Below are 22,956 nucleotides of genomic sequence, written 5' to 3' on the forward strand. Positions count from 1 at the left end.
CTTTGTAAGTTTGTATTATTTGCATTTATTATTGCAAATACAACACACTTGTACACAGTACAGCTTCCTTAATACAACAGTGACAGTAAGCCATGTTCAGTTCTTCTTTATACACGCTTCATCCCTCTGACAGCATTTTACAGTCCAAATGATTTTTATGTCTCAGCACTTTGAGCTGCTGCGGCTCTGTGCGGCTGACCTGACTTCATTCCAGTCTGTTAGTCATCAGATTTCAGTCGACGCCGTTTCGCTGCTTTCTACCACCAGCGGTAGTGAGCATAGGCTCTGTTGGCTTCAGCCATCTTGTGCAGCTCGTACTTCTTCTTCATCACGTTGCCCTCTTTGCCAAAGGCCGCCAGCAGCTCCTGGGAGAGTTTTTCATACATGTGCGTGCGTCTGTGTTTGTTGTCCCGGCACTCTGTGATCATCCACTTCATGGCGAGGAAGCGCCGCCTGTTGTCCGTGAGTGGAATGGGCACCTGGGTGGGGTCAGAGGCCAAGAGGAATGCAATTACTTGCCTTTATGCTTCGCAGATATAAGATCAGCAGATGTGTCTAAAAACCAAACCACAAAGACAAACTGTGTGTCCCATTTTTAAAGTGTGGAAGCTGTCGAAAAGCATCATTTGTCCTGTCTCCCTCTCATCAGTTATGGCAGATAGATGCCCCTCCCCGGTGCCAATTCAGCTGGAGATTTCTTCCCGTTAAAGGGGAGTTTTCCCTTCCCACTGTCACCAAATACTTTCTCAGAAGGGTCATGTGACTGTTGGGCTTCTCTCTATATTATTGTAGAGTCTTTATGTTGCCTTGAGGCAACTTGTGACTTGGCTCTATATAAATAAAACTGAATTGAATCTTATTTTTCTGTGTTTTCTGTGCAGGCAGTGGTGTGTCTCATTACTGACCTGGTAGTATTTTCCACCTTTCTGTATGCTGGCTAGCCCAACCACAGGCTTGCAGTTCTCCAGAGCCTGGTGAAAGATGGTGTAGGGGTTACACTCGATCGCTTCCCTCTCCCCCTCAGAAGCTTTGTGATACTTCTCCACCTGCTTCTTCTTTATGTTCTCCAGCGTCTAAACACAAGACAAGCAGTAGTTATCTATTTACCGTTTATTTAGACTGCTGTTGACACCTCTATTTATTATTAACATGTTTTTTTTTACCTGTGTCATTATCTCTCTAGCCAAAACCTTGTTTCCATGTTCCATCATCATGTTGATGAATTTACTGAAAAACAAAGACAAAAATCATCACCTGACATGAACATTCCTATGCACACATCTTTCCTGTTGTTGTGAGCTGAGATGTGAGTCTACCTGATGACTGGGTCATCAAAAACAGAGCTTGAGACTCCGCTGGTGGCTGCCTTGATGGGCCTGAGGGTCTTGAGCTCGCGCTGTTCCTTCTCCTCTGCACTCAGCTCCGTCGCTGGTCGGCTGTAGGCCTCCTTGCTGACTTCAGGTTCCAGATAATAAGGGTTGTATCTGCTCCATCTCACCAGGAACACTCTGCAAACAAATGACAGAACTGAGTTTCACAAAGTTACTGGGTAGTTTGTGTCTGCTGACAGTGTCTCACTGTCAGCTGAAGAAAAAAAATTTAAACTAATCCTAATCTATCAAAAAAAAAAAAAAACTTTTTTCGTTTCGCTAAAGCAAATGGTTATGATTGAGGTCATCACCAATTATAACTCAGAGTTAATCAATTGGACCATTTACAAGTAATCTATCACATTAAAACTGTTCAAATATTTTTCACTTTCCTATGGTCACGTATCCTTGAAAACCCTACTGTAAAGCACAAGGCTAAAACCCAAGTACACAGTAAACAGCACCACTAAATAAATCCAATAACAGACTGTCAATACACATCAGAAATGTCTCTGTGAATCAGGAATTTCTTCATTATTTGTCAGTCAATCACCAGATATTCTAGTATTTCTTCTTCTTTCTTTTTCTTTTTTTTAAATTTAGGCACTCTCAGCTTCTTCCCAGAATTATATAGCTGTGAACTAAATATCTGGATTACAGGCTGCTGGTCAAACAAAGCAAGATACTCTAAAAGATGTCCACAGTCACCACCCACTTCATTTGACACACCTTGCTAGTACTGGGTTGCCTTTTGCATTAATTTTCAATTATTTTAGCATAAAGTCAAAAAGGTGCTGGAAACATTCCTCAGAGATTTGGGTCCATATTGGCATGACAGCACACACAGTTGCTGCAGATTTGTCACACATCCATTATGTGAATCTCTTGTTCTATCACAAACTAACGATGGTTTATTGGAGATGAGATCTGGTGACTGTGGCAAGTTTGAGATCATGTGAGCTTTGTGACTTGGAGCATTCAGGAAGCAGCAAACCGAAGATGATTAACTCTGGTCATAAAGAGACGTGATCAGCAAAAACACTCAGGTAGGCTGTGGTGTTTAAATGAAAGTTGGTGCTAAGGTACTCAAGGAAAAATATCCACTACACCAATGCTGACCCCACCATCCAAACGTCGCAGCAGAAATCAAGACTCATTACACCAGGTAACGTATTTCCAATCTTTTTATCGAATTTTGTTGAGTCTGTGTAAATTGTAGCCTAATTTTCCTGTTCTTAGCTGACAGAGATGGCAGCCGGTGTGGACTTCTGCAGCTGGAGCTCATCTGCTTCACCTCTCTTCCTCATTCTGATGGTCAGTTTGAACTTGAGCCGGTCGTCTTGACCATGTCTAAATGAACTCAGTTGGTGCCATGTAATTGGCTGAATAGATATTTTGTTAACGAGCAGCTGAACAGGTGTACCTAAAAACAACCGGCCGACGTATATTTGCTGATTTGTTTTATAAATAATATAAAATAATAAGTGAAAACATGCAGATATTAATTACATGTGGGATCCATTTATCATTATTTTCAAAACGATAAGATAATCTGTTGATAAAGAAGAAAACTGTCAATTCTGTCTTAATAAAAATAAAATGTGCTAAACATTACACCCTTCACCTCTTTGGGGGACTGGTTTAAATGTAATACCACAGCTAGTTAGTTTAATTTGTAGTCACTCAAATTATATTAATGTATAAATAACGTACAACTCGAAACCGCCTGCTAATGTGTGCGTGTTAGTAAAAGGGTTGTTTTTCTTTTACCTCGGCGTCCAAGGTTTTAATAATCCTGAGATGGAAGCAGCCATCTTGAAAGTGTGAGCGTCTGTTAGGACCCCGGGTTAGTAGTCTCGCAGGTGCCTTTGGAATAAAAAAAAAGCTACTTTCTGAAAATTCTCATTTTACATTTTTAGTGCCAAAATTGAAGAACTATATATTTTAAAATTAGATTTTGTCTTTTTGTGAAATTAATTCCGACAATATTTTTTTTCTTCGGACTCTCGCGCACACGCCGGTGACATCACGCGATGTTTGTAGTGCTATGGCGTACCAGGAAGGGGAGTCGCTTGAATCTTGGCTCAGTGAGTTATTAATCCCATTTTTATTAATTAAATAGCATGGCTGATTAGCTAGACGTGTTGCTCCGCTGTGATGGAGGAGAAAATCAGCGTGTGCAGAAGCTGTCAGCGCCTCGCCGAAAGCGTCTTTCCTGCAGTTTGAGCAGAGATCCAGGCTGCCAGCCCAGTCCAATCACTGTCTGCATGTTTAGCTGAATGGGTGGAGAGCTGTAATAAACACAAGTCTTTGCCAGTGACAGATCAGTGCGTGCAGTGATTGTGCAGAGGCGCGGAGCTCCGCGGATAGTTACCCCTCGCTGTACAGCTTGAGCGCAGCTTTCATGGCAGAAACAGATGGGTGTGGGAGATGAATGCACAACACTGGAAACTGTGGACAATGCATCTGTTATTACACAGGGGAGGAGTTGTAACAGTCACTGCATTGTCGGGGTCAGCACACGGGACTCACATGTGTGTATATAGTTAATGTATATACATACATGTGTGTGTGTATATATATGTAAGAAATATTGTTTTGTTTTGTTTTTTTTGGCTTTTGAGATTTGGATTCTGCAAACATTTAAATAGAATGTATTGTGAAGATTAAACCAGGTAACCCAGGTTACTCAATAAGTTTGTTTACCCAAGACAGGGTTGAGTCAGTGTGTGCTGTATGTGGATGACTGGAAATCTGAGGTGGTGGATAAAGGACTGAATAAACTAAAAAACTAAAAGGATCAGCCACGTCTTTTGACAATCTGCAGAGTAAACATTGCAGAGAAGGAAGCAAGGGGTTTGAGCCCTCAAAGCTTATCACATTTCAGATTTCTCTTAGTAATTAGCCACAGAAACTTAAGGACCCCCAACCCCAAATGTGAATGATAAATATTTATTGATAATGAAGCAGTGAGCAAGGCCTCAGGCTTGGACTGGGGGAGGCTTTCACTGTGGATTGATGCCAGATACCTTTAGACTGGTTAAGGGTGGGGTGGGGCAGGATAACAAGGGCAAACAGGTGTGTGGCGCAAGTAGTTATTTATAGACGCATGACCAGGAGGGGAGTGTTTGGGGCTGTTTATGTACAGGTCTGTGTTTTTAGTTTCAGTCTTTAAAAACTTGGTTGTAGAGAAAGAATAAGGAGGCGATGGTGTAGATGCTTGTGGGATGTCTGTGAGTCTGTTGACTTCAAGTGTTGTGTTTATGTGTCTCGCATATTACCAAATAAAAACAGATTAATATTAAATACATCAAATATAAAACTAGGGACGCAGTGGTTGTGAATTCTGTGTTGATACTGATGTTTAAATGAACATTTTGGCCAATAACAAATCCTGATATTTATGTTGATTTTTTTTTGTTTTATGTTATTATTTGTTTTGTTTTTTTTGGTTCAGAGCTTTTCTTTTTTCCCTCATCATCACAATGGGTCAGACTAAACTCTGTGTATACAAAGTATTCAGCTGATTAGTCTTAATAATAATACATCACTGATGCCCACTATCAACAGTCCGATAATATCAGATTCTTTAGAAATATTGGTCAGAGAGGATAATTAATGCAGAACTCCTTTTTAGCCTGCTTGTTCTGACTTTGTAAGCAGGATTTTTTACTTGGAGTGAGTAAATGTCAAGCTTTATGTTATATGCAGTTTTCTGATCCAATTTCTGTTTTATTAATATAACGCAAAATCACAACTACAGTGGCCTCCAGGCGTACAATAATACAAAGAAAACCCCAACAATCAGGCAATCCCCTTTGAGCAGGCACATGGTGACAGTGGGAAGGAAAAACTCCCTTTTCACAGGAAGGAACCCATCAGATTCACTGAAGAAGATGCTACTTAAAGGCATATGTTTAGTTGGTGCAATGGTCTTTCTCTTACAGATAAAGCCACCCATCCAACAAACCGGCAAGAGGATTGGGAGTACATCATTGGCTTCTGTGATCAGATCAACAAGGAACTGGAAGGGTAACGTCTAATGCATTTTTATTTTTTTCAACTAGCACAGGAATATATTTATGGATTTATTTTTTCTTTCCGGTCTCTCTTTTTTTTTTTTGCAGTCCCCAGATAGCCGTAACGCTGCTCGTACACAAAATCCACTCTCCACAAGAATGGGAAGCACTTCAAGCTCTGACAGTAAGAAATGCTGCACAGAACCGTCAGCAAGCACATTTTTTACGAACTGCTAAACCAACCATTCACATAAATGTCGTGTGGGCAGGTGCTGGAGGCGTGTATGAAGAACTGCGGCAGACGGTTTCACAATGAAGTCGGAAAATATAGATTTTTGAATGAGCTGATTAAAGTTGTTTCTCCAAAGGTGGGTCGTCTTCAGGTAGGTTTCGTGCTGATAAAACACGTGCTGAGTGGCTAATGAGTCATTGCTTTGTATTTCCAGTACATGGGCGACAGTGCACCTGAGAAGGTGAAATTGAAGATTGTTGAAATGCTGTACAGCTGGACCGTCGCTTTTCCCAGTGAAACCAAGATCGGTGAAGCCTACCAGACGCTGAAGAGACAGGGTATGTGTGGATGTGGATCAGTCAGATTAGCATAAAGGATATAAAGACACATCTTCCTCAGTCCTGTCCTTGCTCTCTTTGACAGGCCTTGTGGCACATGACCCAGAGTTACCGCTGGATAGGACTCTGATCCCTTCTCCTCCAACGCGACCTAAACATCCTGTGTTTGACAACGAGGACATGGGCAAGGTGAGAGATTGCCTCATCCTATTGAAATCATTTGTTTTAGTGTAAATATACTCCGTATACTTATATTATTACAACAAGCAGACTGATGTCTGTGTCTGTGTAGCTGCTTGCTGAGCTTCTCCGGAGTAAAAACCCAGAAGATCTTCAGGAAGCCAACAGATTAATCAAAAACATGGTGAAAGAGGTGAGACATGTCAGACCCTTGTGAATGAGACTATTTACCGCAGCCATTGAGTTCTTTTTCAAATGCACTTTGCACTATTTTTCTGATGTAAAACCCTTTATTGGGTTTTATATTTTGCCAGGATGAGGCACGGGTGCAGAAGGTTACAAAGCGAATTCACACACTGGAGGAGGTGAACATCAACGTCAAGCTACTGACCGAGATGCTGTCCCACTACAATAAAGACAGTTCCACTGACTCAGACAAGGAGATTATTAAGGTGTGCGTCCATGCCATAGACTGTATATAACAGATGGAGGTGACCACTGCGATGTAACCCACTGGCTTGTGAGCTGCCTTTTTGAGATTGATTTTAGTCACCAAAAGTGGCCATAACTGGACAAGATGGTGCAGCTTTGAGTTATCAGCTAGCTAGGTTTGTTCGGAAACTACATCGATAGACTGCGAGATGAATCGCACAGACACAGTCACGTGCTAATTATTGCAAATGAAATAATATCTTCATTTAAAAAATGGAAGCACATTCTTGTTGGACTGTATGAGTACATTTAACCGAATGGATAGCTATGCAATGCTATACTGAATTAAAATGCTCAAAAACGCACAAACACCATAAACACAGCAGACACTTCCAGTTCAGTCATGTGATTTAGCTCAGCAAGGAGCTAACAACTAAAGCCTGCTGTGTTGATGACCCACCTGTCATTCAAATGATGGTGGATGGGTGATGATTCGGGCTTGTTTTGCAGCCACAAGGCACCTTGCAGTCATTTTGCCCATGAACCTTTCTGTTTACCAAAGTATTCTGGACACAGTTGGGAGGCCATCCGTCTGACAGCTGAAGCTTGGCTTAAATTGGGTCATGCAGTAGAACAATGACCCCAAGCACAGCAGCACATGTACAACAACAATGTCTAAAGTTGTTGTGAAGGGGGAAAATGACCTACAGGACCCATGCACGTTTTTTTTCTACTGAAAAATTTGAAATTTTAACCTCATATTTGGAACCAGCCTCAAGTGGCCATTTAAGGAACTGCAGTTTTTGGCACTTTGTGTGGAAATTGCTGGTTGGTCCCTGCAGGGGAAAAAAGCACACATACAATTCAACAGGATCATCTTCTTTATTCTTTACTCAACAATCAGAAAATGGAAAAAGTTGGAACAGATATTTTCAATTCAGTATTTAAAGGCACAGATAAAGTAATTCATATTTTGCACTCCAGTAATTTGTTTTATCATTTCATTGTGGGTTGAATGCACCGCGTTTTTTAACAAATATAGTTTGAACCTGATGTTTTCATTTGATATTTTCAAATTCTTTAATGTCTGCCAAGTTTCTAACAGCAGCAGTACACAGCAGCTGGTGTCACATCTGCACGCTAACCGTACAGCACGTCCTTTGTGTCACCTCTCAGGAGCTCTACGAGCGCTGTGACAAGCTGAGACGAGCTGCTTTCAAAATGGCCACTGAGACGGAGGACAATGACACCAGTTTAGGTTTGTCACATTGGTCTTGGTTTGACTGAGCGAGCCCTGTCTTCACTTTTTGTGCGTAAAATCTATAACCACTGACCTTCGACTCCTCAGGTGACATCCTCCAGGCCAGCGATGACCTCTCCAGAGTCATCAACGCCTATAAGAAGATTGTTGAGGGGCAACCAATCAACGGCGACAGTGAAGAACCTCTATCGACAGCTGGTCACAGCGAGAGCGGTCAGTTTTTTTGGGGGTTTTTTTTGGGGGTTTTTTTGCTAAAAACTTGATTGCCCTTTTGTATCTAATACATCTGCTGCATTCTCTTTTCATGTCTGTGTCGCTCAGCAGAAACCACAGATACACTGATCGACCTCGCCGGCCTTGATGTTCCGAGCCCTCCACAGCCTGCTGCTCCACCACCCCAGCCCTCACATCCTGTCGCTGCTGATCTCACAGTGATCCCCATCCCCGTCCTGCCTCCTCCCCCCAAACGCCTCGCTGGCAGTCAGGGCAGCAGCCCGAGTCATCCCCCTGCCAGCAAGGCCTCCACTGCACTCTCTCTCCTGGATGATGAGCTACTGTCTCTTGGTAGAGCATCCCCAACGTGTCTCATTGAATTAAAGGAGCAGTTTGACAGTTTTGGAAATGTGCTTTTATTGTGTTTTAGTGAAGCGCTAAATGAGAAAACCATCTAACGAGTCATGTTTTTGTTGTATCTTATGAGAGATAAAGAAAAAAAAGTCTTGTATGATGACAAATGCCTGCATCATCTCCCAGGACTGAATGACCCGCCTACCTCTCAGAGCAGCCAATCAAAACCAAAGCTGGATGAAATCTCCAACCAGTGGAGTTCCTTGCAGGTACTCTAGGATAACTAACTGCAGATATGTAGTCAGTGTGTAACAGTGTGTAAATTATCTTTCCTCCTCCTGTCCTCCACAGGCCCCAGCAACAAGTGTTGGTATGTTTGGCAGCATAGCTTGTTCAGGTCCAGTGGTGCCACCAGCTGAGCCAGCTGTCACCCACAGTCTACAGAACCTGCAGGATCTGGCCATGATGGGCTTTTCAGATCACAAGAGGTGATCTATTCATGTTTTTCCGTCCACTGTTTATTTGAAACCTGTATTTTAAATTCTCAAAGTAGCAAGGTTTCTGCAATTCTGTCTCGTAAAGCACTAATCTGAGGCTATTTTGGCATAAATATCCGATACTTTCCAAGAACAGCATTGTGAGGTCTTATTGGCATTTATTAAATGGGATTTTCAGTTTATCCAACCAGACGACGGCCAGAGGAACCAGCTTTGGAGTGCCTGCAGCAGCACCGCCCCTCGTACCTGTGCAGGGCTCGCCCTCTTCAGCGGCTCTTCTCCAAGGACCCTTGCCTGGCTCCCCAGCCTTGTCCCATGTGAAGGCTCACAGCTTTGACTCAGCCCCAGGAAGTCCGCTGTTTCGCTCTCTGTCCCCTTGCCACCCTCCACTCCAGGGCAGCCCGGCTAGAGCCAATGAAATCTCCCTGAGCAACGTACACGTCCCTCTGGAGGCCATCAGACCGAGTAAGAGACAAAGACAGGGCTCAGCACCTGAGAGGGTAGTTAATGGCTGCCTCTGCTTGACTGGCTATTCTCTGTGTCTTCAGGTAAAGTCTTACCTGTGACTGCATATGACAAGGATGGCGTTCGCATGCTGCTCAACTTTGCTTCTGACTGTCCCCCTGGGCGGCCTGACGTGTTGGTAATGGTGGTGTCGATGCTTAATACAGCACCTCTGCCTGTTCACAATGTGGTCCTACAAGCTGCTGTGCCCAAGGTAAAGACATTAACACATCTGTTCTTTCATTGTGGGCATCACCTAGTGTTTGCTTTTGATTGGCTCCTACATTGTGACCTATCACCTACTCATTTCCTGAGCGATGACTGGAAAAGTCTCTCTTTAGATCTCTTGAAATGTTTTGTCTTATCCTCCAACCACAGGATTCATATGTAAGTCAGTGCTGATTTTGGCTTTAAAGTACTTTTTATGGATGTTTTCATTCCTTCTATTATTTTTGTACTATTCAAGATATTTGTGATGAGTAGAGGTTTGATTGAAATCCAAAGTGGCAGTTTAGCTCTATCAGATTACTTCATTTTTCATATGCTGAAATGTTATTGGATGATTGGATGTTTCTTGTCCAATAACACCTTCTAAAAATGTTTAACACAGCTTTAAAACCTTTCCAAGAACACACCCCAGTCAGCCAATAATCTTAAAACTAACTACCTAATGTTGTGAATGTCTTCCTTCTGCCGTTAAAATAGCTCTGACCCACTGGTGCATAGACAGTTCCTCAACTAGCAACAGGTCAGTGCCTTTAGCTCTTTGTTCGTGGCAGTTTTTGCACTGTGTCAGGGTGCATTGTCCAGCTGGGGGGGAACGCTGATGGAGGGAATGTCTTTGCCATAGAGGGGCGTTCTCGGTCTGTTTCTCAAGCTTCACTGCAGAGTATTGCATTATTGCAGATTGATAATAATAATGGATTGGATTTATATAGCGCTTTTCAAGGCACCCAAAGCACTTTACAATGCCACTATTCATTCACTCTCGCATTCACACACTGGTGGAGGCAGCTACAGTTGTAGCCACAGCTGCCCTGGGGCAGACTGACAGAAGCGAGGCTGCCATATCGCGCCATCGGCCCCTCTGGCCAACACCAGTAGGCGGTAGGGTAAAGTGTCTTGCCCAAGGACACAACGACCAGGACAGAGAGCCCGGGGATCGAACCGGCGACCTTCCAGTTACAGATACGCTTCCCAACCCCCTGAGCCACGGTTGCCCAAATAGACTGTTTGGGGACACTGAGCTGATTTACAGATTAGTCTCTACCCTCACCTGTAGTCACAAGCTTTGGATGTTGACAGAAAGAATAAATTATGCAGATACAAGCAGCAGAAATGAGCTTTCTCTCATTTCTGTGACTGGGTGAAGGGTGACTGGCCTCTCCCTTGGAGACAGAGTGAGGAGTACAATGATTCTGAAGGGACTGAAAGTAGAGCTGCTAGTCTTCTGCTTCAAAAGGAGACAATTGAGGCGGTTTGAGCATTTGACGAGGATGCTCCTGGGCACCTCCTGGCTGAGGTGTTCTGGGCATGTCTGACTGGGAAGCACTGGAGACCTTGATGCACATGATGAAGAGATTACACCTCTCTGGTGTCCTGGGAATGCCTTGGTGTTCCGCTGGATGAGCACTGCTTAGGCTGCTGCTTCCCTGCAAAAGTGATGGATGGATGGACTATTTTAACTGAAAGAAACTTTAATTGTTCACTAATCCACAATGTCTTAAGTTCATCTTTCACTTGTGATATCTGTTGCTCAGTCTCTTTCCTTAAGTCATCTTTCACGATGGATAATCAGTTCCATTCCTCTTTATCTAAGTTCATGCAAAGCTGATATGAGGCTTCAACAGTCTTCATAGTGTAAAATGTCCCTTTGCCACTTACAGCAACAAAAAGAAGAACTGTGAATCCTCTAATAAAGGCGTAAACGAACAGCGTTGACTCTTCCTTTTGTCTTCCACCAGTCGATGAAGCTGAAGCTGCAGCCCCCGTCGGGAACAGAGCTGGCACCCTTTAACCCCATTCTACCTCCAGCCTCCATTACTCAGATCATGCTGCTGGCCAATCCAGCAAAGGTAGATTACATAATAACACTTCCAGCGGCAACAATATACAAACAATACATAAACTATGTGGACAAAAGTGTTGGACTACGCCGTTTTATCTTTGAATTTAGGTGTTTTAAGCAGTTTTTTTTACAAGTTGGTTATTCTAAATTTCAGTGTGGTGCTGTGATGGGTGTGACCACTGCAACAAGTCAGTTTCTGTTCCAGCATGACTATGCCCCAGTGTACAAAACAAAGTGCATACAGGATCTGTTTGGTGATTGGCCAGCGGAGAATCCTGCCCCCTGAACACCTTTGGGATGAACTAGAGCAAAGATTGCCAGACAACATCATTGTCTCACATCACAGATACTCCAAAATCCTGTACAAAGTCTTGCCCTAAGAGTGGAAGCTGTTATAACTGCAAATCTATGCCTATGGATTTGGAATGGGATGCCATAAAAGCTCCTGTACCTCTAACGTATAGGTAGCCCAACACTTTTGTCCAAATAGTGCATTTTCAGAGCTGCCAATCCTTCTGCGGGAGTGTGTATAATTTGCATGTTCTTTGCTTGTCCTCGCAGGATAAGGTGCGTCTGCGCTACAAGCTGGCTTTTACTCTCGGAGACCGCCCATGCAACGAGGTCGGAGAGGTTGACCAGTTTCCCCCTCCAGAGATGTGGGGTCATCTATAGCAGCGGTGGAGACCGGCTGCTCAGCAGGGACAGGCTGGTTCATACTCCATGAAGGGGTGTGAGTGTGCGCATGTGTGTGTGTTCATATCCATCCCAGAGAGACCGGAGGGGGAACGTTTGTTATATTCTTCACTTCAGCTTTACATTCCTTACAATAGTTCATGTTTTGGACGTTGTTATTGCTGAGATGACAACGTCCATCTCAGCAATAACAACAGCAATCACTAAAAGTTTTATTGATGATTGATGCAGCGCTTGCAGATAGCTAACATAGCAAAGATAGACACTGGTATGTAAGGCCTTGGTGCTTATAGGCTATTGACAGATATTTTAATGCATTTTCCCCTAGGGGAAATGGTTTGAAACTGCAATGAATAATGCATTAGAGACTTAAAATGTTGGGTTGATCACAAAAATATTTTAAAAGAAAATAACCTTGAAGTTAGCAGAGCCTGCGCTGCAGATGTGCTTCTATTTATTCGTGTTGCTGAACATTTATACTTGAATATATCCTGAGAGTTGAAGATTAGGCTGACATGAAGGATTCAGTCAGATATCATTGCTGCAGAAAGAGAAGAGGGGCGTGTGTTTTGGATTATTCTATGGATGGATTTTGGATATGTGTGAGTAAATTGTGTTGCTAATGTAGCCCTCTGCTAGGTTATGAAGGAAACGTTGTGCAGCAGGACTTAGATGGTAATGTGTAATTGCAGAAATGCAGTTAGGAGTCCAACACTGGTTTTATTTCATGTTTTCATTTTTAAGATAAATGATTCTCAGTTAGTGGTTGTCCATAGTTTGGTTTTGTATTATTAAACATGTTTACACTCCTCCTACCAGGCTCAGTATTGGGAGTATTTCTGTCGTAGTTATTTTCTGTTCCTGGTACGACAGTGGATCGCTAAACCCAACAAATGTGAACTGAACCAACCTGAATCTGAATCCAGAACGAAGCAGATTATTATCCAGTATGCAGCAGTGGGATGGAGGGAAACTGTACTCGGTCCTCTCCGACCCCTTTCACTTTCTGCACACCGAAGATGTGGATACATTTATATTTGTTTAGTGATCCACGCTGAGATCCCGTTAAGCCGTCATCAGATTCAATAGGAAGAATCTGTGAACTGTCATCTACAGACCTCTTGGCAGATCTGCCGGCTTTAAAACTTGGACTTTGCTACAAAAAAGGTCCTGCAGCCACCTCAGCCTGTTTTGCAATCGATAAGTTTACATTTTTTAAGTTATCTCAAAATTTCAACGTAATAACTCAAACTGCTGAAATTTAAACAAACTTCTGTAATATTTGGATGAAGTCACTTTTCTTTCAGGCCTGCTTCACAGAGGGTAGAGCAGATAATCTTGCTCTGTGGACTATAACCTGTGCATAGAGTGATTTACCAAATGCAATTTGGCAACTACAAACAGTCTGTCAAGTGTTGATAGTGAAGAGTGACATTCGTGTTGCTGCTGTAACATGTTTGATAGATGGTCGTCCATATGACAGGTTCACTAATCTGGGCTGAGGTATTACCAGGTTCTGTTAGTGGTCTTTGGGTTCACGGCCATCTTCCTTCCCAAATTGTCATGTGGGCGGAGCTATTTAAAAACAGAATCCAGGTTGTTTCAGTTTTTCTTGTTTTACAGTAACCCAGGCCAGTATTATCCAGGGACATCTCAAAGCTTTAAATATTTTTATACCCAGACTAAGAATTATGTTTTATCAAAGACTTCAGCTTTTTTTTCGGACCTTACATGCGCTCTAAAACACATTTAGACAATGTTTGATCCATTCATATTCCCACATCTCAACATAAAAAGGACCAACCAACCTACAATTTAAAGCGCTACACTGAAGGCGCTGAATACTTGAGTTCATGATTTTATTCATTTAAAATGAACTCAGAACATTCAGGGGTGTGAACGCTTTGACTTCACTGCGCCCCATCTCTGATAGTCCTCTATTCATCATACTGGATGTACAGAAGTGTGTTTACTGTACATAGCATCTAATGTAATGTACCTGCTGTTTGGTGTATGACAACTTCTGTGAAAATGTGACTTGTAGATTTGGGGAGAGTGTTAGGACTGTATATATAAAGGTATGATGTGTCATTTCTTTGCTGCATGAAAAAAATAAAGAGTCTTCATGGATGTTTGATGTTCTGAAGTCATTTTGCTTGACAAACCATCTCCAAAAAGGTCAGATTTCAATGAGTATCATGAAGTGTTTTATTATCAAAGAGCACATTGTGATTAATGATTCTTTAATATATACAGTACAAAAATGCAAAGTCAAACTTTTATATTTCCACCGTTCCCTCTTTGACTATCGCTTGAGCCAGATTCCTGGCCAGAGCGAGTCTCAGGAGCTCCACTTTGGTCACCTCTACGTCTTCCTCCTGCAACAACAAAAACACTCAAATAAAAAGATGAAGCAATCTAGTAAGACTTCCAGAGTGACATCTGCCTACATATCATCTTAAAATTAAAACAGTGGTGATAGCAGCACCAAATATTAAACATGCGGTTAGAAGCAGCTATTAGAGAGCTTTTAGTCTGATTGTGTGGAAGGGAATAAGGCCATGTGAGGACATGCATACCTGCATAGGCCTGTCTGTGCTGGATGCAGTAATGTTCAGGGAGGAGGTGAGCTCCTCTAAACAGAACATCAGCTCATAGGTTTGATCTGCTGTGAAGATCACCTGAGAAGAAGAAATCACTGTTGTTGTAGGGCAGCAACAACTGATTCAGACGTACAACTCTGGTTACACCATAATTAGGACATCAAAGTTTATGTTGTTCAGTTTAAATCCGCACCAGTTTGGGGGACACTGCAGTTTATTGTGGTGGTATCATGCAGACTGCAGTAGAAAATATCTCGGTCGTACATTTCAGTATCAGATTTCTTTAGGGCTGCTCGATTATGGCAAAAATGATAATCACGATTATTTTCACTGAAATTGAGATCTCGATTATTTGACGATATTTATTTAACCCTTTAAGACCTACTATAGAACCAAGTCCGCCAGAGCTTATATTATTTTTTTACATGTTGTAGTGCCATTTGTGGGAGCATTTCAAGTTGCTATACAACTGTTATAGCCCATATTTTAATAATATGTATGCATTAAGTCCATAGTAACTACATTAATTGCAAAAAAGTGCAATAAACTACAAAAAAATTGAAAATCGTTTTTGTTTTTGTTTTTTACATATATTTCTACTTGGAGAAATTTAAGAGGCTTATCCCTCAAAACTTTAAATACAAAAAAGTTGCAAAAAATAGTTTCCCACCACAGGAAATTTATTTTGAGTGTCTTCATAGTTTTATTTTGGAGATACACCAATTTTTATATACTAGAGGAAAAACGAAAAAGCAATCCTATGATGCAAATTTGCAAAGAAAACAGCAGGTGCATCAAAATAAACTATTTCCAGCAGTGCAATTCGAGTTCTAAGCATCCCAGAAACTATTCAGAAAAGTATAGAGTCAAACATGACTTATAAAAACACCAGTATAGGCTTTTAAGGCCTACAAGTAAAAAACTACATTTTCCGCGAAAATGACGTCACTTCCGGTTTCGGGCAGGAAATGGCAGACATGCGATAGTTCGCGCTGACGTCTGTTTCACTGTGGGAAGTGTTACGAACAGCTGATCGGATCGGCAAAGCGTGTTTCTGGAATATTATGTTTTTGTTCCTGCAAGCGCTTTTTATGCAATTTTTGCAAAGCTATATGTGGAAGGAAACCGTGACCGAGGACAAGCTGATGGCATAAGATGTAAGTACAACTCCTCCGGTTTCATATGCAAAACAAATTATTGCGCTAGCTTACACGGTTCAGGTTCTACAGGGATTTAAAAATAGTTACACAAAACGGAGCGTGCTGCTCTGACCGGCTTTAAAGGGTTAACAATAACAATGTATTGAATAATGACTTTTAAAAATAATATAAAATAGTGTGCAACACCACTGAAGTTTTTTTTACTTCTCTTTTCAACCAACGGCAGTCACTCTCCTCTCCAAATAACTTCTGCTTAGCTTTCCGAGCTTCCCTCGGGTCCTCTTAATCAGCGGTCTCCAACCTTTTTTGCGCCACGGACCAGTTTATGCCCGACAATATTTTCACGGACCGGCCTTTAAGGTGTCGCGGATAAATGAGGGAGGGGCTAATAATCGGCTCAGTCATTTTTAATGATCGTTGAAAGCCCAGATCGTAATCGTGATTAAAATTCGATTAATTGAGCAGCCCTAGATTTCTTGTAATTATCACACTAATTTTGTCCAAAACTGGACTTGTTGCTGGTGACTAACCTCTTTCTGCTCCAGCAGTGGCAGAGCATCGGTCAGCAGAGTCATCCAGAAGCTTTGTGGAGCAATCTTTGCAGTCATCAGGGAGAGGAGCAGCTTTGCCGCCTCCCTGAAACGCTTCTCTCCGTACAGCTTGTGGAACTCGCGGTACTTTCCTGAGAAAGAACATAAAGCAGAGTTTTCACACTCAGATGTGCTCAAATTATCCAGGAGGTTTTGTGCATGTTCCTCCTCAGTTCACAAACAGCAATAATCTATAGGAACGTATTTTATCTGTGTTTATCTCATATTTTTACTGATTTTTCAGTAGTAAAACGCACCATGGCATGCTGTTGCACTAAACAACAGGCTAGCTTTATTTAGACGTCTGTGTGCACATTTATGTGTCTGAGACTCATGTGAACTGAAGCTGGTCTGACTGAATGTCCCGTCACTTCATGTGTTGACTGAACTTGTGAGAATGACGCAGTGGCTGAGTCACAAGTGGGGCGGTGCTACTAGTCCTCCAGTAACTGTGTATTCCCCGAGCATACCGAGAAAAGTCAGCCTGTCGCTGAGGAGCATTGCCGGGCCCAAGTTATCAATCAGGTCCAGATCAGAGAAGGTCCCTTTGGCACAGTAATCCTGTAGGAACCTAAAACACAAGTATACACATAAACACACCACAGAACCCATAACACAAACATTCAGAGGGCAGAAGGGTTGGTTGCTGTTTGATGGTATAGGAACATGTTCACAGTGGAAGCAGTACTAAACAGGAAGAGACCACACTTCCTGCTAAGGCCAATAGGGAGAGGGGGGGGGGGGGGGGGGGGTGAAGTAACAGTATCTGGGATCTTTACAATTATAATGAAAGAAACTAACCTCTCTGAAATCAGGGTGGCAAATGCAGCATCTTTGGCTCTTATACTCCATGAGAGAGCAGAGCCCAGCCTATTGTTCCTCAGAGCCCGCATAGCCATGATCTTACAAATACTCCGTACTGCATAAACACACACACAAAAAAAAAATGTTTTAGGTCTCTCCTGCACTGGAAAAACAAAAACAGCCCCATCTTTGTTTCTAAGAGTTAAGAAGCAACATGTTACCTTGTTCTGACATTTGCCTCTGCTCACAAACCCTCAGCACCTTGAGAGCTTTACGCTCCGTCTCTAAAGGGACGCGCTCTATCTGAAGCTCCAGGTAGACACGACCAAACTCTGGACAGTGATCAAAGTAATCCACAGCCAACTGCCAAAGGCTAAACACAGAAAAACATGCTCAATCATGACAGTGATAACCTACACTTCAGCTTACCCTGTACAAGGTCAATTAGAGGAAATGATTGTTTAACTAGATTAACAGGATAAAAATAACTGTTCTGGGAGCCACGTTAGTCACACCCTGTGTAAATCTAAACAAAAGCAAATATATTATACATCATTACACTGAACCTTGGGATGAGCGTACCTGTGATGAGTGAAGAGACCAGAAGCATATTCTAGAAGGAGAAACTCTCTCAAGTTGGAGCCAAAGCTAAACACACACACACACACACACACACACACACACACGGTTTGGTAAATATTGGCTAATGAAGTGTACAACCAAATTAAAAGGTAAACAAGTTCAAAAACAGACAATCGGCATCCTTACTGGAGATTATGAGACTGCAGGAGTTTGCAATGATCCAACAAATCTGTCAAATGGGCCACGAACCACCAGTTGTTGAGAGCAATGCTAAAAGGAAACAATTAAGGTAGTTTATGAACCACCCCACATTCGTATGCTGCATGTAACACACACACACACATATGGCAGGATGCAAAAAAAAAAAAAAAAAAAAGTTGTCTTACCTGCACTCCTTGATGACTTGATGGATGTCAAACTCAAAGGCAGCAAGTAAGATGTTGTCCAGGGGCTCTGGGACGCTCCTCAAGTCCAGAAACATCGTCATGCACGACTGCAGTGCGCACACATACAAACAAGATACACAAACAATAAATCAGGGGCTGCTGTACATTTTTTACAATCAAATTTCAAACTGTAAATCATAGAGCCACATGAACTGGTTGAAATTTGCAACAGACGATGTAACACGCAAATATTTTTTAAAAAAATTATTCTACCACAGTATTTACAGGATATCTGACAAGGTTTTAAAAAAAAATGCAATACTTTTTAAGACTAAACCAGCAGTGATTCTAAAATGCTGAATGATGTGAGAATATGGTATACCTGAGCATAATAATGCAACTCTGTGAGTTTCACTGTGGGGTGGCAGAAGAGAAGTCTCGTGACCAGAAAGTGATACCAGGTACCCAGCAGCTCCTTGTGATCCAGCAAAGTGTCTTCATCTCCCAGAAGGATCTAAGGTGAAATGGGGTGGGGACATTTAAAAAAAAAAAATAGCCTAACTGTTGCTGGATGTTTGCACTGACCCTTCAATAATGAACTTCCTCACTCACCTTGCAGATGAGCTCCAGATGTCGGTTGCTGGCGAACGAGTTGTCCTGCAGGCAGCGGTCCACCTCCTCGTGCCAGTGCCTCCACTTTACATCAAACTCTGTGAGCGTCTGAGTGCCACCAGGCTGAGGGAACATTACAGAAAATTCAGAGGTGTGAGTCAGCACGGGTCGGCTCATGCGCTCATCTTGTGTTTAGGCTGCGTTAGAGAAATCGCTGCACTGAATGAACACAAACATGTTGTACTTAATCCCTTTACTGTCTGAATGATGTATGTGAAAGCAACAGAAACTTTAGCAAAGAAGTTTTGAACAGATTTGTAGATTTTCATTTCACCACCAGCAAAATAAAGAGGCTTAAATTCATTTTAGTCCACAGCAGCACATTTGATGTTTGATACACTTTAACTTATAGGAGACCATTTATTATCATTTTATATCATCATACTGTGTATTTGCAGCCTAGAGATAATTTCCTCTAATGTCACATCCACAGCCCATTAAGAAAACATCAAGAACCTGTGTGATTAATTTCTGATTGTAAAATTAACAGTGCACACTTTCACAATAATCCCATTTAGAAGCATGATTAAAATAATTTCAGCTATCGTTCAAAGGAAATAAACCACTGCATTTTTATCTTACATTGTAGAAGGGCATCTTGCTGAGCAAGGTATCCATCTGCTTGTACATGCTCCTGGCAGCAGGCTGTAGGTTGGCCTGTTTCACCAGCATCTGTCTGACTTCTTCCAACCTGCCCTGCAGCACATAACTCACCACCTGAGCACACACACACACACGCCATGTGATCACTCACATCTCTCCAGAGAATTCATATCAGACAAAACACAGATGAAGAAGCAAATGCAGAACACCAACAGTGCACATGTCACTTTAAAGATGTAACTGTGCGCACATGCTGCACCTACCACGTCCCAATAGTCGCGGTGCTCGGCAGGGCTCTCACTTTGGAGCACCTCCCTGGCCTTCTCGTCCACGTCAGCCTTATGTAACCTTACCCAGTCCAGCAGGTGGAGCAACAGGGAGCCCGCTGAAAATACAGACACACCCATGTTGCACATACATTTGTTTGGGTGTTTCTCCAACCCCAAAATCCAGTCATAAGATGCAGATTCTAACCTGGAGCAGCATCGATGAACAGCACTTCACACAGATTCCAGATCAGTTCTATGGCCAAAAGAATGGACACCTTTAACAAAAAGCAGATCAGGGTCAGGATAGTGCCACTAAACAATGTAATGAAATGTATATCCGAGTAAAAAACTGAATGTGGATTCTTCCTCACTAACTGAGCATTAACGTCCCCTTTTAAATACAGGCTGTTTGATTGTGGTCATAAAACCCACAGAGATGTGACATGCTACTCAATTAAATCATACATGCTCTGTATGTGGACTAGTCCAGGGAAAGTTATTGCCACACAAACATTAGTACTTACCTGATTTCCACACTGCGTGGCCAACTCTGTATTTTTGGTAGAAACTGCAAAAAAGAAAAGTTCTTTTCTGAGTAATCACACACCTTTCCTGTGTTTTTATTGTATAAACAAGACTATAAAATAGAAATCTGAAAAAACTGCCAAAACTTTTATGGTTACATCAACTCAAAATTTTTGCCAAAAGAAGCATATTTTCAAAAGTATTACCTGCAACTTGCTGAAGTTCCTCCATACAAGCACGGATCACGGATCGATAATTTTTGCTGATACTAACAAATCTAAGGAGTAAGGCAGAGGTAAAATTGTAAAACATACAATGTGGGTGCTGCTTTGTGTGACTTTTGCAACTATTGTTATGCCACTGATATGCAATCCAACAATTTGAACAAACAGAGGTGGGATTGCATCACGCGCCCTTACTGGGGTTTTTTACTCTTGCTAGGGAGGTCCTCTCTAATTGTCTGCAGGCCAACGAAGATGTGGTGAGACTCGTTAAAAAGCTTGCGTAAAATGGGGGAATATATGTCCTCATCTTTCCTGATCTCATGGATGAACGAGCAACCTGATCCTGAAGCACCTGAAACAAAGGCAGGAGGTGAAAGAACAACAGCAATATTATAGTTATTGTCATTGCACATATGCAACAAAATTTAAATGTCTGAAAAAGACGGCTCAAAATATGTTTACTGAAAACATATATTTGCACATCTCTAAAAGTAACCATAAAAAAATATAGTAAAACACATCATACAGTGCTATGGAAAATAATCCCCCCCCCTTCCTGATTGCTTATTTTTGTCTATTTATCTGATCATGTCACACTTACATGATCAGATAAATAGATAAATTTTAATACTAGACAAAGACAATGCTGTTTTTAAATGATTTCATTTATTAGGAAGGAAAAAAAAGGTTATCCAAACCTAATTGTTCCAGGGCTAAGCATGTTTTTAATCCCATTACCTCTTGTGTAAATCTAACATAGCATTTCATAAAAGAACATCATATAAGCAGTCATACATGGTGGTGGTAATGTGATGGTGTGGAGCTGCTAGGTGAAACCATGAATTCTAATCACTCTATGATGATTCGAAACACACAACCTTAATTTATATTTTATTCCTTCCTAGTTAAATTTACCCTTTTTAATTTTTCATATTTATTTCCTATCTTATTCATAGCCTTTCCTTTTTTTGTTTTCTTTAGGTCACGAGCAGTTGTCCAAGCATTTCACTACATATCGTACTGTGTATGACTGTGTACGTGACAAATAAAATTTGAATTTGAATTTGAACAAGGAGGTCCACCTCTGAATGTCTCACAAAAACCCAAATGTAAGGTTTTGGAGTGCAATTCTAGACTTAAATCCAATTGTGATGAATTGGAAAAACCTTAAACAAGTCGTTCACACTTGAAAACCCTACAATGTGGCTGAATTAAATGAAGTCTGCCAAGATGAGTGGGTCACAGCGATGTAAAAGACTTGCTGCCAGTTATCACAAACGCTTGATTGCATTACTTGCTGCCAACGGTGGCACAGCCAGTTATTAAGTTTGGGGGGCAATTATCTTTTTTAAAAAACAAACAAACAAAAACACAGGGCCAGATAGCGCTGAATACATTTTTTCTGTTAATAAATGCAACCGTCATTTAAAAATTGCCTTTTATATTTAATCTGGTCATCTTTGTTCATCAAAAATCCAAATGTTTTTGATAATATGAAACATTAAAGTGTGACAAACACACAAAAATTAAGACAGCATTTTACAGGCATTCACTAAACCATTCATTCTCTTAAAAAGAAAAAGAGAGAGGAAAACTGGGAAAGTATACATGGTGCCTTGTACTAATTTTGAAGCATACCTGATGCTTTGTATCGTGTCTCATATACAAGAATATCACCAGGACCCCATGCAAATCCCATGTGCTTTCCATCACTGATTGCAGGGATATTCTGCAATTAAAAAAAATAAAAAATACAAACACTGTTACTACACTGAAAATAATGTGAATAACATGACGAGGGTTAAAATTAAATGATTCCGTTTCATATTTAATTCTAATATTATGTGAGAAGGTTGAGTGGTGACTGGGACATGGTCTAGCTATATTACTAACTCAAACTGTAATTAATGCTGCTAGTAATTCTAACTCATCTTCTTATAATCTTGCCACTTTTACACTTGTGACATGGCTGAGTGTGTGCCCCTTAACATTTCTTGACAACGTACAATATAAATATTCAAACGGGTCGTTGAAATAGGTGTTTGCGAAAGTTAGCCTGTTAGCAAAGCCATTTAGTGGCAATAAGGAATTAAAAACACTAAGCTACAATGGCTACTTACAGTAATAGTGGGCTCAACGTCTACCTCCTCCATATGTGAACAATATCATCGACACAGAAAAGACAACAATGGGAACTTTTTTGGCTATAAACACGCCATGAACTGCAAATGTGGACCGGTACTGCTTACGCGCCTCGCTCTTTCAGTCGAAAGTACCTGCTGCGCATGCGTTAAGATGTCACCGAAAGGGGTGCCCGTCTACCTGCCTGTTTTTCCGTCGGCTGAGCTTGACTCGGGATTTTGGATTTATCGCGACA

At 41.6% G+C, this 22,956-nt stretch overlaps 3 protein-coding genes across 4 annotated transcripts; 1 reads left to right on the forward strand and 2 right to left on the reverse strand.

Moving 5' to 3' along the window:
• Positions 1-63: 63 nt before the first annotated feature.
• mrps7 (mitochondrial ribosomal protein S7) lies at positions 64-3,255 on the reverse strand. The gene is made up of 5 exons (XM_080906151.1): positions 3,141-3,255; positions 1,317-1,508; positions 1,164-1,227; positions 906-1,073; positions 64-479 (listed from the first exon to the last, which is right to left on the reverse strand). Exons 1-5 carry the CDS (start codon positions 3,182-3,184, stop codon positions 258-260), a joined length of 690 nt encoding a protein of 229 aa, XP_080762277.1. The 5' UTR covers positions 3,185-3,255; the 3' UTR covers positions 64-257.
• Positions 3,256-3,283: 28 nt separating this feature from the next.
• gga3b (golgi associated, gamma adaptin ear containing, ARF binding protein 3b) lies at positions 3,284-14,268 on the forward strand. 2 transcript variants are annotated; one of them, XM_080906147.1, is made up of 17 exons: positions 3,284-3,457; positions 5,318-5,402; positions 5,498-5,573; positions 5,659-5,757; positions 5,836-5,959; positions 6,045-6,148; positions 6,252-6,332; positions 6,454-6,591; positions 7,748-7,829; positions 7,920-8,045; positions 8,154-8,396; positions 8,586-8,668; positions 8,751-8,887; positions 9,075-9,361; positions 9,445-9,614; positions 11,365-11,475; positions 12,030-14,268. In XM_080906147.1, the coding sequence occupies exons 1-17, from the start codon at positions 3,418-3,420 to the stop codon at positions 12,138-12,140; spliced, it is 2,097 nt and encodes a 698-aa protein (XP_080762273.1). In that variant the 5' UTR covers positions 3,284-3,417; the 3' UTR covers positions 12,141-14,268. The 2 variants fall into 2 exon arrangements, with proteins under 2 accessions (XP_080762273.1, XP_080762274.1); XM_080906148.1 differs by having other exon boundaries at positions 8,157-8,396.
• Positions 14,269-14,345: 77 nt separating this feature from the next.
• On the reverse strand, positions 14,346-22,859 carry nup85 (nucleoporin 85). Its single transcript, XM_080906149.1, has 19 exons — positions 22,700-22,859; positions 22,218-22,308; positions 20,775-20,931; positions 20,562-20,632; positions 20,355-20,398; positions 20,036-20,105; positions 19,825-19,946; positions 19,541-19,675; positions 18,899-19,021; positions 18,669-18,800; positions 18,287-18,393; positions 18,087-18,170; positions 17,901-17,966; positions 17,540-17,691; positions 17,316-17,433; positions 16,985-17,085; positions 16,455-16,606; positions 14,741-14,842; positions 14,346-14,539 (listed from the first exon to the last, which is right to left on the reverse strand). The coding sequence occupies exons 1-19, from the start codon at positions 22,730-22,732 to the stop codon at positions 14,441-14,443; spliced, it is 1,959 nt and encodes a 652-aa protein (XP_080762275.1). The 5' UTR covers positions 22,733-22,859; the 3' UTR covers positions 14,346-14,440.
• Between the last annotated feature and the right edge of the window lie 97 nt (positions 22,860-22,956).

The sequence above is a fragment of the Rhamphochromis sp. 'chilingali' genome, assembly GCF_963969265.1.
Source record: "Rhamphochromis sp. 'chilingali' genome assembly, chromosome: 15".
Taxonomy (NCBI): domain Eukaryota; kingdom Metazoa; phylum Chordata; class Actinopteri; order Cichliformes; family Cichlidae; genus Rhamphochromis; species Rhamphochromis sp. 'chilingali'.

What these genes read in the sequence shown, in the direction of transcription:
- nup85 (XM_080906149.1), bottom strand. Translation starts at nt 22,732, where the DNA reads ATGGAGGAGGTAGACGTTGAGCCCACTATTACT. An exon ending in ACGTTGAGCCCACTATTACT is followed by an intron (nt 22,309 to 22,699) that starts GTAAGTAGCCAT and finishes TTTTAATTGCAG; the next exon opens with AATATCCCTGCAATCAGTGA. An exon ending in CAAGTCATCAAGGAGTGCAG is followed by an intron (nt 18,171 to 18,286) that starts GTAAGACAACTT and finishes GTTTCCTTTTAG; the next exon opens with CATTGCTCTCAACAACTGGT.
- mrps7 (XM_080906151.1), bottom strand. Translation starts at nt 3,184, where the DNA reads ATGGCTGCTTCCATCTCAGGATTATTAAAACCTTGGACGCCGAG. An exon ending in TTAAAACCTTGGACGCCGAG is followed by an intron (nt 1,509 to 3,140) that starts GTAAAAGAAAAA and finishes ATTTGTTTGCAG; the next exon opens with AGTGTTCCTGGTGAGATGGA. An exon ending in TTTGATGACCCAGTCATCAG is followed by an intron (nt 1,228 to 1,316) that starts GTAGACTCACAT and finishes TTTGTTTTTCAG; the next exon opens with TAAATTCATCAACATGATGA.
- gga3b (XM_080906147.1), top strand. Translation starts at nt 3,418, where the DNA reads ATGGCGTACCAGGAAGGGGAGTCGCTTGAATCTTGGCTCA. An exon ending in AAGCACTTCAAGCTCTGACA is followed by an intron (nt 5,574 to 5,658) that starts GTAAGAAATGCT and finishes TCGTGTGGGCAG; the next exon opens with GTGCTGGAGGCGTGTATGAA. An exon ending in TCAAAAACATGGTGAAAGAG is followed by an intron (nt 6,333 to 6,453) that starts GTGAGACATGTC and finishes ATATTTTGCCAG; the next exon opens with GATGAGGCACGGGTGCAGAA.